General features: G+C 43.6%; 1 protein-coding gene across 2 annotated transcripts in view; it reads right to left on the reverse strand.

Moving 5' to 3' along the window:
* Myzap (myocardial zonula adherens protein) overlaps window positions 1–18087 on the reverse strand; it is an 88690-nt gene that overhangs the window by 12690 nt on the left and 57913 nt on the right. For both annotated transcript variants that reach the window (XM_021171902.2, XM_029481481.1), the window contains one exon: window positions 7769–7852. In XM_021171902.2, the coding sequence (XP_021027561.1) occupies window positions 7769–7852 (84 nt within the window). The remainder of the gene's footprint in view (window positions 1–7768; window positions 7853–18087) is intronic.

Here is an 18087-nt window from a genome sequence, read left to right on the forward strand (position 1 = left end):
GAGAGAGAGAGAGAGAGAGATGCAGGCTTACTAGGGCAGGGCACACTCTTCTGGACTCTATTTAAAGGAAAGAGAAAGGCAAAAGCGATCTTTCTTGATAACAACTCCAGCCCTCATGGCTGGCCTGTTCCTCTCTATTGCAAAGACTTTAGTCCTGAAGGTTTCATGGACTAACTGGGATGAGGATATATTAATAGGGGACATAGAGATGGAAATTTGCCTGGACTGGCACACAGGGAAAGGTGAACAAGTGGCCCCAAAATGTTTAATTTCACAGACATTCTGTGTCTAATATCAAATTTCCAGAGACATATAGAAGTTAAAAATTAATACTCATTAAAAACTGAATGGGATCAGTTTTAAATAGCGTGTATCTTCTGTATATCAGACAGTGTAGGAAAAGGCAGTGGTCAGAGAAAGGAAAACAGAACAATGTGCATCCCTGCTGATCTCGGTTTTCTAGGGTACAGATAATTGAGCAGAACTGACAACAATGTGATAACATTATAAAAATATCCACAAAGTATTAGAGGGAACCCAGAAGGGGATATATCAGAGTCAGGAGAGAGAAAGAAGTCACCAGATAAAGTTAGAAAAAGCAAGGGAGATGGCTACCCATGTTGGACAGCTTCACAACCATAGGTAATTTCAGCTCCAGGAGAACGGACACCCTCTTTGGGCTGAGAAAGGGAGCCTTAAACTTCCAAGACTGGGCTGGAGAAATGGCTCAGCCGGTAAGAGCACTGACTGCTCTTCCAAAGGTCCTGAGTTCAAATCCCAGCAACCACGTGGTGGCTCACAACCACCCATAATGAGGTCTGATGCCCTCTTCTGGCGTGTCTGAAGACAGTTACAGTATACTTAAGTATAATAATAAATAAATCTTTGGGGCAGAGTGAACAGGGTTGACCGGAGCAAGCAGAGGTCCTAAAAATTCAATTTCCAACAACCACATGAAGGCTCACAACATTCTGTTCAGCTACAGGGTACCCATATACATAAAATAAATAAATAAATCTTAAAAAGAAAAAAACCCTCCAAGACTCTAAAACAAATGGAAAGATGAGACCCAGTGCAGGGATTGTAGGGGTCCCCAGATTGTGTTCTGGATTCAGTAGAGGTCTCTAGAAGACCTATGAAGCATGCCCATGAGGGGTGAACTAAAGAAGTATGAATCTGAGTGGTATGGAAGTGAACTGAGACAACTTCATTCACTTTTAGGGGAAAGATCCTCACTTTTTTAGAACAATGAGTCAGAACTGAAGTCAGTGGTTCTCAACCTTCCTAATGCTGCAACCCTTTAAAGTTCTTCATGTTGTGTCAACCCCCAACCATAACATCATTTTCCTTGATACTTCATAACTGTAATTTTGCTACTGCTATGAATCGTGATGTAAATATCTGTGTTTTCGGATAGTCTTAGGCAAACCCCGTGGAAAGATCACAGGATCGAGACCCACAGGTTGAGAACCTCTGATCTACAGTCTCCACATTAAAGGGTTCACCATGCTCAGCTTAGAATCCAAAGTCGCATAGCATGGGAAAAGTCAGCAAGATGTGACCTGTTCATAGGGGAACTGTGATGGCCAGACCAGAGTCCTAATGCCACCCAGATGCTAGGCTTTGCAGGTGAGGATTTGAATGTTTCCACCATAATTATGATCAAGATTTAATAGAAAAATATGCTCACAGGTAATGAACTACTAAAGAACTAATAAAGAAGAACCATGAAAGATTCAACTGGAAATTTTAGAATAGAGAAGTACATTTATTATTGTTGTTGTTGTTAATTAATATTAATTATAATATTTACAATATGTATTATATGTTACATAATATATCATATGTTACATAATATATCATATATTATATTATATATCATATTTATATACTTTATATACTATAAAATAACATAGCATTAACATAACAATTATTAATGATAATTATTAATAGTAACCTTAGGTGGACTTAGGGAAAGCATAGAGATGGCAAAGGAAGGAATCAATACATCTAAAGGTACAGTAATAGAAATTATCCAATTAAAAGACGTTAGGGCTGGGGAGATGGCTCAATGGATGAAGTATTTGTGTTACAAGCAAGAAAACCTGAGTTTGGTCCCTAGGACCCTCCTGTTAAAGGCCAGGACTAGGAGACAGCTGTGGGGGAAGCTTGGGGGCTCACCAGCCAGCTAACCTTGCTGAATCAGTGAGATCCAGGATCTCCTGGGTCACTGAAAATCGCTGTCTTAAAAATTAAAAGACAGCGGAGGGAACTGGAGAAAGGCATCCAACATGGGTGCATGCATGTACCTGTATGTGAGTGTGCCTGTGCAAGCATGCCTCTGTGTGTGTGTGTGTGTGTGTGTATGTGTGTGTGCACATGTGCTAGCTGTTAAAGGCCTAATGCTACTGCCCAAACCACAGAAAGGAAGGCAAAGAAAATAAAGGCAGCAAAATTAAAACCCAGCAAGGCAGCACAAACCTCCAATCCCAGAACATTGGGGGCAGAGGCAGGGAATCAGAAGTTCAAGACCATCCTCAGCTACACAAGTTTGAGGTCATCCTGGGCTACATGAGACCCTGACTCAAAGAGTAGGAAATAATCCAAAGTCATCTTGTGATAGAAAAGTAGGGTGACTGTAAGATATGTTAACAGTCCATTGATTTTTGGACTAGGAAGCATTTCTAAGGTATGAGGCTTACTGTGTCCTAACTGCATGCCTGTTTGTAACTTTGCTGTTGGAAAGACTAATAAAGAAAAATGGAATGCCCGAAAAGCCTGGTCTGTCAGGACTGTACTCGGTAGAAGCTCTGGGACTGGGGCAAGGTCTGCTTCTCCTGCTTTCAAATACCACCACCTTGTGTTTGTGTGTGTAATGAGTACCACTGTGTGGACAGGGAGGCTTGTAAGCCTTCCAGGAAGGACGGACCTGGCATGGGCATGTGGAAGAAGGTGTGTGTGTGTGTGTGTGTGTGTGTGTGTGTGTGTGAATCCCATGGCCAGGAGCTGAATCGGACACCAAGATAAGCATACGTCCAATAAAATGCATGAGGGGAGCCATGCTGCAGCCACGATGCCACCCAGGAAACTTAATGAGAGTCCTAGAAGTGTCCCACAGACACACAGAGACACATGTCCTGCACTGTGTATGTTACAGACAGGATGGATACAAACCAGAGTTCAGATTCATTTCTTGTGACTCTTAAATATAACCAGAAGTTCAAGATTTTCAGGAAGGAAAAAACAGAATCCAGTCCAGAAGGCTTAGCCACCCACTGAAGACCAGGCCTCTAATTTTACTTTAGGATGTTCTTTTTTTTAAAAGATTTATTTATGTATATGAGTACACTTAGCTGTCTTCAGACATACCAGAAGAGGGTATCATATCGCATTATAGGTGGTTGTGAGCCACCATGTGGTTTCTGGGACTTGAACTCAGGATCTTAGGAAGAGTAGTCAGTGCTCTTAACTGCTGAGCCATCTCTCCAGCCCATAGCATATTCTTTTAAAGATTTATTCATGTTTATTTTTTTTTAAAGATTTATTTATTTATTATATGTAAGTACACTGTAGCTGTCTTCAGACACTCCAGAGAGTGGCGCCAGATCTCATTGGGGATGGTTGTGAGCCACCATGTGGTTGCTGGGATTTGAACTCTGGACCTTTGGAAGAGCAGTCGGGTGCTCTTAACCACTGAGCCATCTCTCCAGCCCTCATGTTTATTTTATATGTATGAGTGTTTGCCTGCATGTCTGTGCACTCATCGAGTGTGTGCCTGGTACCCAAGAAGACCAGAAATGGGTGCTGGATGCTCTGAAATTGGAATTGTATACTGTTGAAGCCACCAAGTAGGTTCAGGGAATAGAACCTGTGTCCTCTGCAAGAGCATCTACTGCTCTTAACTACAGCTTAATCACTTTGGGAATATTTTCAAAAGTGTTTTTATTATATTTTTTGTATGAATGTGTGTGTGCATGTATGTGTGAATGTGTTCCTGTGGATATCAGAGGACAAATTGCAGGATCAGTTCTTTCCTATAATGTGGGTCCCAGAGAACAACTTTTACCCATTGAGCACCCTTGCTGATGCAGAACATTTAAAAATTTTAAACTTTTATTTATGAGCATTGTATATGTCTACATATACCTGTGCCCAAGAAGGCTAGAAGAGGGCATCAGGTCCCCTGGAGCTGGAGTTACAGGTGGCTGGCTGTAAGTCACCTGATATGGGTGCTGGAAACTGAACTCCAGTCCTCTGTAAACACAGCAAGTTCTCTTAACCTCTGCACCATCTCTCGAGCCCCAGAACACTTTGTGTAAATGTCAGAAACAGGAAATGGACTATATCTTCTCCAGAAGATTAGCAAACAAAAAACTGGGAAAAAAAAGAATGGGATAGGACCAGGCAAAAGGGAGCTTTCGGGACTCTGCTGTGTATTTTTGGAATATATGTGCATGGAAACCTAATAACTTTAAACACCAGTTAAGAGTGAATGATTAAACCAAGGCATAATTGATATCTCTACTTGAGAGGGAAGGAAGCAACAGTTCACCACCCATGAGCCCAGGACCGGGTACTGAGTGTTCTTTGTCTCAGCTGCTTGTCTAGTGACTTGATGTAGTTTGTGGAGGTGGGGGGTGGCGTGGGACAGCAAGCTTTCAAACATTAAAAATAAAAGCAATCTCAGAGGTGACATGAGTCCTTTCCTTCTTCCTGCCTCTTTAAAAGATGAAGTCATTGAGTCTAAGCTGCGAGTGTAATAATCTGCTCATCATATACAGATAATGAGGAAGTATGGGTCAGAATCTAGTGTTCCACCAGACCCATGCACCTTTTGAGATCACATTCAAACACTGTCAGTTATAAAGTTCAAGATTGGGAACTATGACATTGAGTGACCAAAAATAAAATCACAAATCTCAGTTTTGCATGTGGCCATGCATGTGCAGTCGCGTGTGTATATGTGTGGAGGTGAGAGATCCACTTCAGCTGTCTTCCTTAGGCTTATCCATTCATCTTGTCTTTTAAGACACAGTCTCTCATGGGCTTGGAGTTCACTAAGTGAACTAGGCTGGTTGGACAGGAACCCTAGGAATCACCTGTCTCAGAGTGGCACCACTGCCTGTTACATGGATTCTGGGAATTAAATCGAGTCCTCCCATTTGTAAGGTCACTAAGTGAGCTTTCTCCCCAGTGCTCACAATGCTTGAATTAAATTGCGATGTTTGATATTTTAGAATACTTAAGTACAGCTGCATTAATTTTTTCATGTGACTTACGTGTTTGTCTGCTATTTAAAGTCAACGTGGGAAGTGCTCAAGAGCAACTGGCTATGTGTGCCCTGGAAAGCTAATCAGATTTATAATCAGTGAGTGTTTAAATGCTTAAGAAAGACTAATCTCATTCTGAGATGAACATGGCTGTTACTGTAGGACCCTCCTGCATCCTCTGATGCTCACAGCCTCCCTACACGAATCATCCCCCCAGTCTTTACCCTAGGCTTCCTGTGAGCATCCCAGGAAAAGTGATCCTGCCCAGGTGGCTAAATGGATGGAACCCCAGGAGCAGATGCCAGCCACTGTGAGGTAGGGCTAGAGAATGCCCAGTCTTCCGGAAATAAACTAAGCTGATTCCATACCATATCCCAGAGACCCCCACGTGCCCTGAGCCTTGGCTGCCCACAGAGGTGAGCTTCCTTTCCCAGGCTCATCTCCCTGCTCTACACTGGGGACTCCTGGAAACACCTCTCAGCATCAAGTCATATCCACATCCCAGCAGCCCAAACCATGAGCTGAATCATCTGTGCACTAAACCAGGCATATGCTTGCAAGCTCCACCCCTGCACACACCCCCACCGTGCACAACACTTCTCTGGACACTTCTGGAGAGCAACACAGACAGAAACAAGATGGGAGGCCCTCTAGGGTGAGTTTCTGTCTCTGCCAGCATCTCTTCCCCTTCTTCTGAAAACTCCTTTTCTCTGGACACATAGACCTCTTCCAGGGACTCTTGACTGTCACCAGGGTAGACATGCATTTGCACCTCTACCCCTAGTACACACAGAGCTGAGATTTCAGAAGGAAATCTTAAAAACAAGCGCTGGAAACCAGGGAGTCAGCGCATACCTGAAACCCTGTAATTGGGAGGTGGAGACAGAAGAGCAGGTACTCAAGGTCACCCTTCACTACATAGTTTGAGGATAGCCTGGGCTACTTGGGATAATGTTTTTTGTTTATTTGTTTGTTTGTTTTAAAAAAACAGCTGGTCCAGGGCCCAGTGATCAAGGAGGGGAAGAGGGGAAGAGGGGAAGATATGAGTGGGAACACCTCCAGGACACCAAGACTCATGGGCCTTGAATCTGAAACCAGGTCCCTAGAGACCATGAAGGCTCCTGGTGATGGCAGCCACAGGCAGTCCATCCATCCAAGTAAATCATGACCTGGCTGATCATGCCTGCAAGGGCACAGTAAGGAGGTAGGCTCTAGACTCAGACACATCATCTCTACTATATATTTCCTGGACAGGAAGTGATGTTCTGGAAACTCAGTCCCATCTTTAAAAAAGGGGGGAGATATCATTTATTCTAAGGGTAGCCCTTTTAATAAGCTAAGAGCAGAGTGCTCACTCAGTATCCTCTGCATTTCCTTATATTTTGGGTTGTGAGCCTAGCCTTGAACGGCTGATCCATCTCTTCAGCCTGTGCCAGACATTTCCTGTGTGCTCTCATTGGATAATCCCACACTCATGTAGTTATGATTCCTTTATAAACATAAGGAAACTCTCTGATCCGTCTGTCAACAAGCCAATCCAACTGCTGCACTAGGCTGGATTAGATTCCACTCTCTGTGCCTAGGTTATACGGAACATGTGGAAAGACACTGGCAATGCCCTGCACACAGTAGGTGCTCAGGAAATGATATCTTGCTTCTCCCCTTGTGTCACCATCATGTCCCTGGGTGTCTCATGGGGGAAGGGCTACACAGAGGGACACTGACAAGGACAGGTGCTTGGCAAACCAGCTCTTTGTGGAGTCAAAGAAGGCAAAGGCTCAATGCCAAGTTCTTAATAAAGAGCCTACAGGGAAAATGGATTTCAGCTCCTTCTATTAACACCCACCCCTGCAAGATTCTTCCAACTCATAATTTCTTTCCCTGGAACTGCCACAAAAATCCCCCAAATGCCTTTCAAAAGGCCAGCGGCAAGACTATGAGGCAACTCCAAGATGCTGGTGAAACTAAATCACCTCTGAAATAGGTTTACTAGGGGTAACAGAGATGAGTATTGGATTTTGGGAGTCTCGTCTCCAACTGGACTCCAGGTTTTCATGGCTGGGTGGGCTTGGGTGATACCAGCTCCCTTTTCTGCCTCTGCTTTTCCGTTTCACAGACATCACAATCCTTCTTGTGAAGTTTTAAAGGGTGCCACGTCTGTTAACCACGTGAGGGGCATTGTGTAGATCACTCACAAGTTATAAAGCCCTGTACACTCGAGAACTCGTGAGCATCGACAACATACTGGGCTTGCTGGGAGAATCCTTGAAGACCCACCAGACCTTGGAAAGTGCTGCTTCCAGCAGCAGGCTGGAGCATGGAGAGAGTAGGGAATAAGGAGCCGTCGGAGCTCCTCTGCGGAGCTGGCAGTTAACCTTCAATCAATTTTATAAGGCCAGGAAATTGCCATATTTTTAATTAAGTGTCCACAGCAGGATCAGCAACATAAAATTTAATGGCAGGGAAGATACCGATTTGAAAGAGCCATCGCCGCTTACCTCTCCTTCCAGGAAAGAGATTTTTTCTAAAAGCTGCAGGATCAGGAGCTGCTTCTGTTGCACTTTTTTCTTTAATGACTCAATCTAGAAAGAGACAGGAGGAAAACTGTCAAACAAAAATGTAGAACTGTATGACTGCAGGGTAATTAGAGGGCAGAAACACCTTCACGGGCTTGCATAGAACCTGTGTGCAGATTTCTTTTTTATTTAGGTTTTTTTTTTTTTCCTCTTTTTTGAGGTAGGATGGGTCACCAATTGCTATATAGCTGGACATGACCTTGAACTCCTAATCTTCTTGCCTCTACCTCCTGGGTGCTGGGATTTCAGGTGTGTACCACCACATCTGTTTTATGGGGTGCTGGGGATTGAATTCTGGCTTTGTTCGTGTCAGGTAAACATTCTACCCCACTGAACTACATCCCAGTCTTTCTGTATGTATTCTGTTTCCTGGATCCCTGGCTGGCCTGAGAACCTTTGACAGCAGGGGATTCTGAGATCCAGGGATGTCCTCTTAGGTTTGTTTAGCCAACCTCACCACATGGACTGTGTTGCTTGGACCTTGATAACAAGGTTATCAAGTTATCGGTTCAGGGAGTATGCTTCAAGACAGACTCAAACAAGTCAATAGAGATTAATTATCTATCATGGACTGATGAAACATGTGCACTTCAAACACTTAGTTAACTCTCTTAATATATTTGTATCTGACCAACCAGGTGTCAAAAGTTTAGTTGGGGGAAAAGATCACTAAAAGTATTCATGGAATGCAGAGGGCTAAGGACTCATGAGGACCACCATAAGCAGGACTGGCTCCAGGGCAGATGTGGGCTGCACTGCCCCCTTGGTGACATGTGTAGCATCATGTAACATACCCTGGACTCCTTCTGACTTTTCATTCAGAAACCATGTGTCTTGGGACAGAACAGAGGTTTCTCTAAAAGCAAGAACCAGGGTACTTTGTGCCAGGTCATGTCTTGAACAAGGGTGAGATCAGTATATAGATTCAATCAACGGTGTGCTAACCTTTTCAACAAGCTTGTGTCTGAGCATTCAGACATCCATTTATAAAAACCTGCCAGTGCAAAGTGATAGAATTCCCGTGGAAGGGACCAAGTGACACATGGAGAAGCACATGCATATTGATCATTCGATCTAGAAATACTATTTATAGGCATAGATCACAAAGATACATTGGACAAAATAAAAACTAACTTGGAAATATGATTTTTGTGTCTAGAAAACACAAAACCAACTCCATTAAATAAGTGGATAGTGGAACAATCTACACTATACCCTATCAGGGGAGGTCTAGGTACCTTTAAAAATAAAGTTCTCTTACACACTGATATGAGAAACTTTTTAAATTAATTTTTGTTGCATGTGTGTTTTGCCTGAAATATATGTATGTGCATTGCATATGTGACCTTTTCAAGGAGGCCAGAAAAAGGTGTCAGATCCTCTGGGACTGGAGTTACAAAAGGTGACCTGTAATATGGATGCTCAGAATTGAACCTGGGTCCTCTGCAAGAGCAGCCAGTTAACTGCTGATCTCTCCAGCCTCAACTTTAGAAACATAAGAATGTGGTAGTGGTTCATGCCTTTAATCTCGGCGCTCTGGAGGCAGAGGTATGTGGATCTCTGGGAGTTTGAGGCCAGCCTGGTCTAAAAAGCAAGTTTCAGGATATCCAGGGCTGTTAAACAGAGAAATCCTGTCTCAAAAAATGAAAACCACAGAAGAATAAAGAGGAGGAGGAGGAGGTTCAGGAGGACAGAAGAGGAGGAGGAGGAGGATAGAGGAGGAGGAGGAGGATGGAGGAGGAGGATAGAGGAGGAAGAGGAGGAGGAAGAAGAGGAGGAGGAGGAGAGGAGGAGGAGAGGAGGATGGAGGAGGAGGATAGAGGAGGAAGAGGAGGAGGAGGAGATGTAAGAATGCGAGTGCTGAGTGGAACAGTGCAGGAGACAAAGATATGTTGGAAAACCATATTCCACCCTGGTATTTACTGATACTAAGGAATTGTCATTTTGTTGGCGTGATGACGTGGTCATGGTTATCTTGGAACAAGTGCACGTTTTAGACAAGCACTGTTCACTGTGTAGGAAACTTAAATACATGAGCCAGGATTTGCTTTAACATGGAACACAGGATAGGAGAAAAGAGAAGTTAAGAAAGCTGCTGTCCCTACATGGGCCAGTTGCTGAACCTAGAATGCGCCTAGTGGGTGTCGCTGATGGATTTCTTTGCACTGGGTGGACTGGACACTTACTCATTTTGAGCCCAAGTCTCTACCCGAGGCTGGCTTTAAACTCTCCATGCAGTTTATAACCTAAACCCTGATCCTCCTCCTAGGATTCCAGGCTGCACCATCATGCTTAGTTTTATGTTGTGCTGGGGATCAAACCCAGGATGCCCTGCAGCCCCAGTCAGTGATCATTCTGTCAACTGACGTGTGCCCCAGGTCTGCATTTGGCATTTTTATTATAGCATATTTTAAATTTCAGTGTGTGATATCACAATATATCACCCTATGGGAAGAAAAACTAGCCATATAAAATAAATATACTTAAGGTAAAATGCCTAGTGGATTTTTAATAACTATAGAAATTAAAGAGAGTAACAAGTTACCTAAATACCTCTGAAATCTGCCCCCAAAGCAGCGCCTGAAGAGGCCGGTGTTGGCAAGCCTGGGAGGGGGTGACGCTCATGTGTTGCAGGTGGCGCTGTAGATTAGAATGACCCTTCTGGCCACTTAGCAATAAATATTAAGAGCCATAAAGCTGTTCAGACCCTTTGACCCACTAATCCCACTCCTGGGAATCTGTCCTAAGGACATAACTCAAACACAGGAAAAAAGCTGCATGTAGAGAGATGTTCTTGCTTCCATTATTTATAATAGAGAGAAAATGGAAATAACGTTAATGCCTTGCACTAAAGGAACCGGCCATAAATCACGAGATACCAGCATGATGGAGTGTATTACATGAATGCTAGAAACAAACACGTTGCAAAGTGTGCGTGTGTGTGTGTGTGTGTGTTTATAAAAAGTCTCAAGGGACAGAAAAACACAAGTTTACCCAAGTAAAAATAAAAGCCATTGAAGGGATTAGGGAAGAGAAATAGTTCTGAGGTTGGTGTAGGATTGTGCCCCCTACCCCAAATGGTGTAGTTTTTCTCCTTTTTGTATAGGAATGGCTTACAAAAATCATTGCCATAATGCTCCTTTGCCTTTCCTTCCTACAGTCTTAAGATTTTGTGCATCAAGATACAGATTGGTGTGTGTGCATGCACATGTATGTGTGCATTTGGGGTCCAAGGTTGACTCTGGGTATCTTCCACTCTTATTTCTACCCTATGTTTGAGACTTGGTCTCTTGATGACCTTGGAGCTTATTGATTTCATTAGATCGGCTGCCCCGTGAGCCCTATCTCTGTCCCATCTCATGATCACTGGGACTACAGGCACAGTCCACCATGACCAGCTTTTTCATGAGTGGTAGGAATTCAAACTCATGTCCTCATGTCTTCAGGTCAAGTACTTTACCAACTGGCCCTTAAGATTTTTAAAACTTAAAACTAAAAAAAAAAAAAAAAAAAAAAAAAAAAAAAAAAAAAAAAGATTTTTAAAACTGACTTTTAGCTGTTTTTTGTTTTGTTTTGTTTTGTTTTGTTTTGTTTTTATCTTTTGGTGGTACTGGGTATTGAACCCAGGGCCTTGAACATGCTAGGCAAGCATTCTACCACTATGTCCCTTGCCCTAAAATGACTTGCCTTTAGGTAGCAGTCAAAATGAGACCTGAATTTCATTGAAAGATCATAGTTGGTAAGGAGAAAAAAATTCCATCAAATAACATAAAAAGTGACATCAAACATGCAGCTTTCCTGCCCCTTAAGGACTCTTAAATGGCTTGGAGGTCAAGGAAACTAGAGATGTGGTTTCCTTTGAACACTAAAATCAGGTTGCAGAGAGTATCAGGGACCTTGGGACATGAGGAGCTCATGGGAAGGCGAGACCACCTAGCTGGCCCTTAGGCTTTGGTTTTTAAAATGACCTCAGTTTTCCATATCTGTGGGCCCTACAATCTCAGATCCAAACTATAGTCCAGAAATAGTTTATTAACAGATTATTTTCTTGCTACTATTCTCTATATAATATAGTATAAAAACTATTCACATAGTGTTGGTATTTTATTAGGATTTGTAAGTAATGCAGAGACACCTAAAGAGAACAGAAAGGGGTGTGTACAGACTCGGCATGAATACTGCACCGTTTCTTAGAAGAACTTGAAATTCTCAGTTTTGGTCTGCACAGAGGATCCTAGAATCAGACACACTCGCAGATACCGAACGATGGCTATAAATCAGTCCATGGCGAAGACACCATCAGGAGAGATGACAGAGAATGTTCTGGATGCTTTTTTGAGAAAGGGAAGAGCTGATGTCACCTCGAGGAGGCGTTTGGTTTGGGGGAGGAAGAAAGGACCGTGGGAAGGATTCAGAGGGTACAGGAGCCTCTGACATAAGTGGCAAATATGCTTCCTGAAGCAATGGCGTGGCTGTGCTAAATGATGTCCTTCAGATGCGGCCAAACCAGGTTTCTGCAGTGCTAGGGATCAATCCTAGGCCTGTTGCATGCTGGGTAAGCACTCTCCAGCTGAGTTACTACTTTTCAGCGCCTCTTTTCTGTCACAATTTATGTTTTGAAACAGGATCTCACATAGCCCAGGCTGGCTAGGAACTATGATGCCAAAGATCTTGAACTTCTCATCATGCCCCTGCCTCCACCCACTGAGTGCTGAGACTACAGACCTGCTCTACCACCGGGGCCCTCAGTGACTGCCTGAGGTGTTCTGATTTGTAACTTGACTTTCAGAAACTTGTTCTTTGGAAAACTTGTTCCTGTAACTTACCCTTCAGGAAAGCTGCATGTAGGTCTAGGTGTCACCAGGTGGTGGCAAATGACCCAAAGTACCGGGCTTGATCAAGCTGGGTTTTAAGAAGTGAAAAGTCAGGGGACCCACTTTCTAGACTTTCATAGGTGACCTCAACAAGACCTAATAGTATTCTCGTGGCTGAATTGAAATGTCACACTGAGGTCCAGCTCTAGCCAGCATGTAATCTTACCTGCTATCTTTAAACTGAGGTTAAAATGATGCTTTCTAATGCCTGTCTCCACACTGTACAGATGGTTTACATTAAAGAGATCTTGCAAGATGCCAACTTTTTAAGCCGGTGTTTAAAGGGAAGGGAAGGAGTGAAGAGATGACTCTGTGGTTAAGAGCACTTACTGCTCTGGCAGAGGACCAGGATTCAGCACCCACACTGGGTGGCATACAACTGTCTGGAATTCCAGCTCCAGAGGACCTGACGCCCTCTTCTGGCTTCTGTGGGTACTGCACACCGTCGTGCAAATACAGATAAGCAGGTACACATATACACAATTTTTAAGTTAATTTTTTTCAGGAGAAGGGAAATGACAGTTGTAGCTTGCTATAACTGATAGTTGCTTTTCTCCTCTTCAACAACAGTTGAGACACTTGCATCTGTAGTTTGAGCTAAGCAATCACTCCTAAGCATGGGCACACACTGGCATTGACTGGGGAGGCAGGGGGGTACACAAACCACATAGTTTCATTAGGTGCTTTGGAAATAGGTTACTGTAGGATTCCTCTCAATTTGCCTCAAAATAGTTACCAACCAGACCAAGAAGATAGCATACAAAAATACTGGAACAGGGTTGGGGAGATAGTTTAGTAAGTCAAGTAGTTACAAGGCTGAGTTAGGTCCTCAGAGCATTCATTTAGAAAGTCAGGCATGGTGCTGAGCTTGTGAGCCCAGTGCTAGGAAGCAGGAAATAGAAGATTCCTGGAGCTTAGTGGCCAGTAAGCTCGTGGGTATTGAGAGACCCTGTCTCGATAGATAGGTAGATACCTAGATAGATAGACAGACAGATAGATTGATGATAGATAGATAGATAGATAGACAGACAGATAGATTGATGATAGATAGATAGATAGATAGATAGATAGATAGATAGATAGATAAAACTATGCAAGTTGATTGCTCTTGAGGAATGATGCTGACATTAGAGGTTTTATTCTGGCCTCCACAAGCATGCACACACAGATATGCACCCACATACCACCCACACCCCTACACTTATACACATGTACGTACACATACACACATACCATACCCATACCACAACCCCACACACTTAACATACACATATACCACACACCCACACACAACCCCACCCACCCCCTATAGACACAGTTTAGAACAGACTTAATGCATCGTGAAGTTGTAAGACTTGCAATGTTCTGGGCTTTTCTTTCTGGCAGTAACACATAGGATACAGGTCATTTTATGTTCGATGATAGAAAAGGACACCGTCTATAGCTGGATTTATGTGACCAATACCCAGTTGTGCAAGGCTCAGGAAGCACAATAATTTAATATGGAACTTGGGAACCATGATGAGAAATTAGTGAAGAAATACGGCCACAAATAAGCATTTGATATTAGACACGATCGGCATAGGTTGTTAAGAAAAAATATTCTCTAGGTATTTTCTTATCCTACTGGGAAATGATAACAGATGTGGAAAAGGCCTCGTAAAAGAGGAAGCACACCGAAGAAAACTGCATGCAAGATTCCTTCCAGCTAGATGACAAGTCCCAGAGCTGTGCACAGTCAGCTTTCGTCCCTCCTTGAATCTGCACTGAAAGTCATGTTAAAAACTGCTAGTCAGGGGCTGAGAGTGTGGCTTATTGGTAGAGTATTTGCCTAGCATACATGAAGCCCTGGGTTTGATCACCAGCACCTCATAAAACTGGGGACACCTGTAATGTCCATACTCGGGGGTACTGACCAGCAGGAGGATCTACATAGTAAATCTGAGGCTACTCTGAACTACAGGAGTCTACCTCAAACAACAAGCACTGTCAAGGGTAGTACAGTGGTTCACACTTGTGATCCTAGAACCCAGGAGGCCAAAGCAGGAGGATAGCCACATGTGCCAGGCCAGCAGAAGGCATCACAGTGAACTCCAGACCAGCCTAGGCTGCAGTATAAGATCCCATTATTAAACAAAACAAAACAACAAACACCCAGTTGATCACAATTAGAAGTCCTATATGGAGACAAAGGCAAAGCAGCCACGATGGTGGTGATTTGGATGAAGCTCTCATAGTTGAGAGGCTGTAAACTGGGAAAGTGTTAAAGTGATGAGGGCTCAATGCCTGGGGTTCTGACCCAAGCAAACAGAACCTCTTGGGGACTTGCTGGTCAAGAACTGGCTTAAGAAGATAAAACCTAAATTTAATTGGAAGCCAACAACTTGCCCTTAATTAGCATCACCAATCAGAAGCAAATACTGAAGCAGAGTCCATTTATAAACCTATAGCTAGGGCCTTCGGAGATCAGAAACTGCCAACTAACTTCTAACTAGGCACTTTCTGATTTAACCACACACACACACACACACACACACACACACACACACACACTTTTAAAATTTGATCTCATGGAACCCAGGCTGGCCTTGACCTCCCTATGTATCTGAGAATGGCCTTGAACTTGGTTCCTGCCTCTATTGAAGACTGTACCACCATGCCTAGTTTATTCTGGGGTTCAAACCCAGGGTTTTGTGCACAGTAGGCAGGCAGCCTAGGAACCAAACTACCTCCTCATTCCTCAATATTTTCTTTGTCTTGCTTCCAACAACACCTTGTTAAAGTTTCTCCCTTGTGCCCCTTGTGAAGCCTTGGACTGAAACATTGGTGTGTGATACTGTCTGATTCATGAATGGACTGAAACAGGTTTGTGTGGTGCTCATGAATGGCTGCCTTCTCAGAGCTAAAACGAGGACAAAACAAAAAATACCAATAGTCACATTGATTCGACTGTTTAAGCTCTTGAAATAGAAAGAAGCCAGCCTACATTTATGGCATCTTTTCTATTCCCTTTAAAATCTGTTTTATTGTATGGTTGCTTTTCATTTTAGGGATAGCCACAAGGCCCACAGGCTCACGTATTTAAGGTCAGGGATTGAAGGGTGTTGAGGAGTGTATTAACATTAATGCGGAAGCCACGCCCACCAGCATCACGCCCACCATCGCCACGCCCACCATCGCCATGCCTACCATCACCACGCCTCTGCTGTGCTATTCCTTCCTTCCTGAGGACACCCTGGCCACCCAACCAGGGTTTTCTGCTTTAAACTTTGTTGACTCGTTGAAACATTTGTCAAAGATGTGTAAATGCTAGTCCATGTTCCTGAATACTCAGAAATTGAACTTTAGATCAAAATAAAAACATAAAACTTTATTCTGAGTCTCTACAGCCTTCTCTTGGGAAATGTCATGGTATTTGAAAACATAAAATGCCCACAAGGAACTAGCTCAGATCTTCAATACTGTCTTCACAATGTACTTAATCTTTATGTGTATGTGTCTGTATGAGTTTTATGTGTACTGGATGCATGCTGGTGCCCTGTGAGGCCAGAAGAGGGTATAAGATCCTTTGGAACCAGAGTTGTAGGTAGTATGTGAGCCCCAGGAACTGAACCCTGAATCTATACAAGAGCGGCAAGTGTTCTTCACTGAGCTATCTCTACAACTATCTCCCCTCCCCTATTCCAATACCATTTTCAAAACTGCTAGGGATCCATTGGGCCAGGGATTTTATAGAACATGGAACAGGACAGGAAAAAACCTTCTAGAATTCCATCCAAGTGTCCACCTCTCTTTTGCTTCCTCTTGTCCTGAGAAGGCCTTGTTTTCGACCCAATCTCTTGCTCCTTGATCTGGCAGAGTTGTTACCTATACCCCTGGCAGATCAGGAATCATGTTTGCTCCCTTCTACCACACAATGAAAACATGTAAATAATTAGCATATTCTGCCCTTTACCTGAAGGACTTGGTTTGGTAACAATCCCCAGGACTCTGGTCTAGAAGTTTTGTCATGTTGTCAGCTTACTGTCATATTTTGGAGCTATGTTTGGCTTAGTTTACTTGCTATGATGCAGATGGAACCCAGGCCCTTGGGAGCAGTCATTCTGCCACTGAGCTACATCTCTATCCTTTTACGTTATAAGTTTAAATTCCCTTCTCCTTGGTAAAGGAAGAGACACCATAGAAAATGCAAAAATAAAAATAATAAAGCTTAGCCTCCTTTTGAAAATAGCAATGCACAGGGCAGTTTGGTGAGATCAGACTGTGTATGCGCTAACACAGCCTGCAAGAATGGCTTCAGGAGGATGAAGAAGAGGGTGCATTACCTCATGGGAGGGGATGAATCAAGGCCCCGACCAAATGAAACTGAAAAATTGCTAAATGAAGCTCTGAGTGGAGAAAATGAAAAATCAATGAAGGCCCAGAGGAGAAAGGCCCATTCTTCATCCCCATGGGCTGCAGCAGGCAGTGGAATCCACTTTCAATTAATGTGTCTTGTGGCATTCAGCCAGGCTGGATATGAACGGGGTGCATATTTTAATCAATTTTTTCTATTAAGTTTGAAGTAATATATAATAATAGAACTATGCTAGTCAGAAGGATCAGTTGGAATGGGCTTCTGAGCTAAGATAATCTTATTTGGTTTGATTTCCATCCTAGATTGATGGGAACTCAACTTCTCAGAGTAGACCAGCATGCAGTTCCTCCCTGGTGCCTAAGAACGACTTAGCTATCGAGATGTCAAGAAAGGATGAACAGAGCGGCTTCCCATTGCCTGTGTATCCACTGGGAAGGAAGGAAGACACGTACTGGGTATCAGGCCTTGGACAGCTTAGCTCCTGGATACTCACAAACAACCCTACATGGTTATCACCTCCAACAAGAAACCAAGGTTCAAGGGGCTGGCAAGAGCTGAGACCTCAGCCACAGCTTCCCTAATGCTCTTTTTTATCCACATCCTGCTGTTCATTCTTCTAAGGACCACAGCTTAGCACTGTGCCAGTGGCCTGGGGGCGGGAGGTGGGGGGGAGGAGGGACATAGACTGGAAAGTGGGGTTTGCCTTGATAAAGGGGTCGGGGCTGTCAGGTGTGTGTGTGTGTGTGTGTGTTTGTGTGTCTGTCTGTCTGTCTGTGTCTGTTGTCTATGTTGTCCACACATATGGTGCACACGTATGTGTACATGCAGAAGTTGATGGCAGATGCCTTCCTCACTGAACCTGGATCTCACCCATTAGGCTAGACTGGCTGGCCAGCAAGCTAAAGGGACCTTCCTGGTGTCTGCCTGGTGATGCCACACTCAGCTTTTTGTCAGTGCTGGGGATCTGAACGTTGGTCCTCATTCTTTCACGGCAAGCACTTTGCCAAGTG

The sequence above is a fragment of the Mus caroli genome, chromosome 9 (assembly GCF_900094665.2).
Source record: "Mus caroli chromosome 9, CAROLI_EIJ_v1.1, whole genome shotgun sequence".
In the NCBI taxonomy this organism is placed as follows: Eukaryota; Metazoa; Chordata; class Mammalia; order Rodentia; family Muridae; genus Mus; species Mus caroli.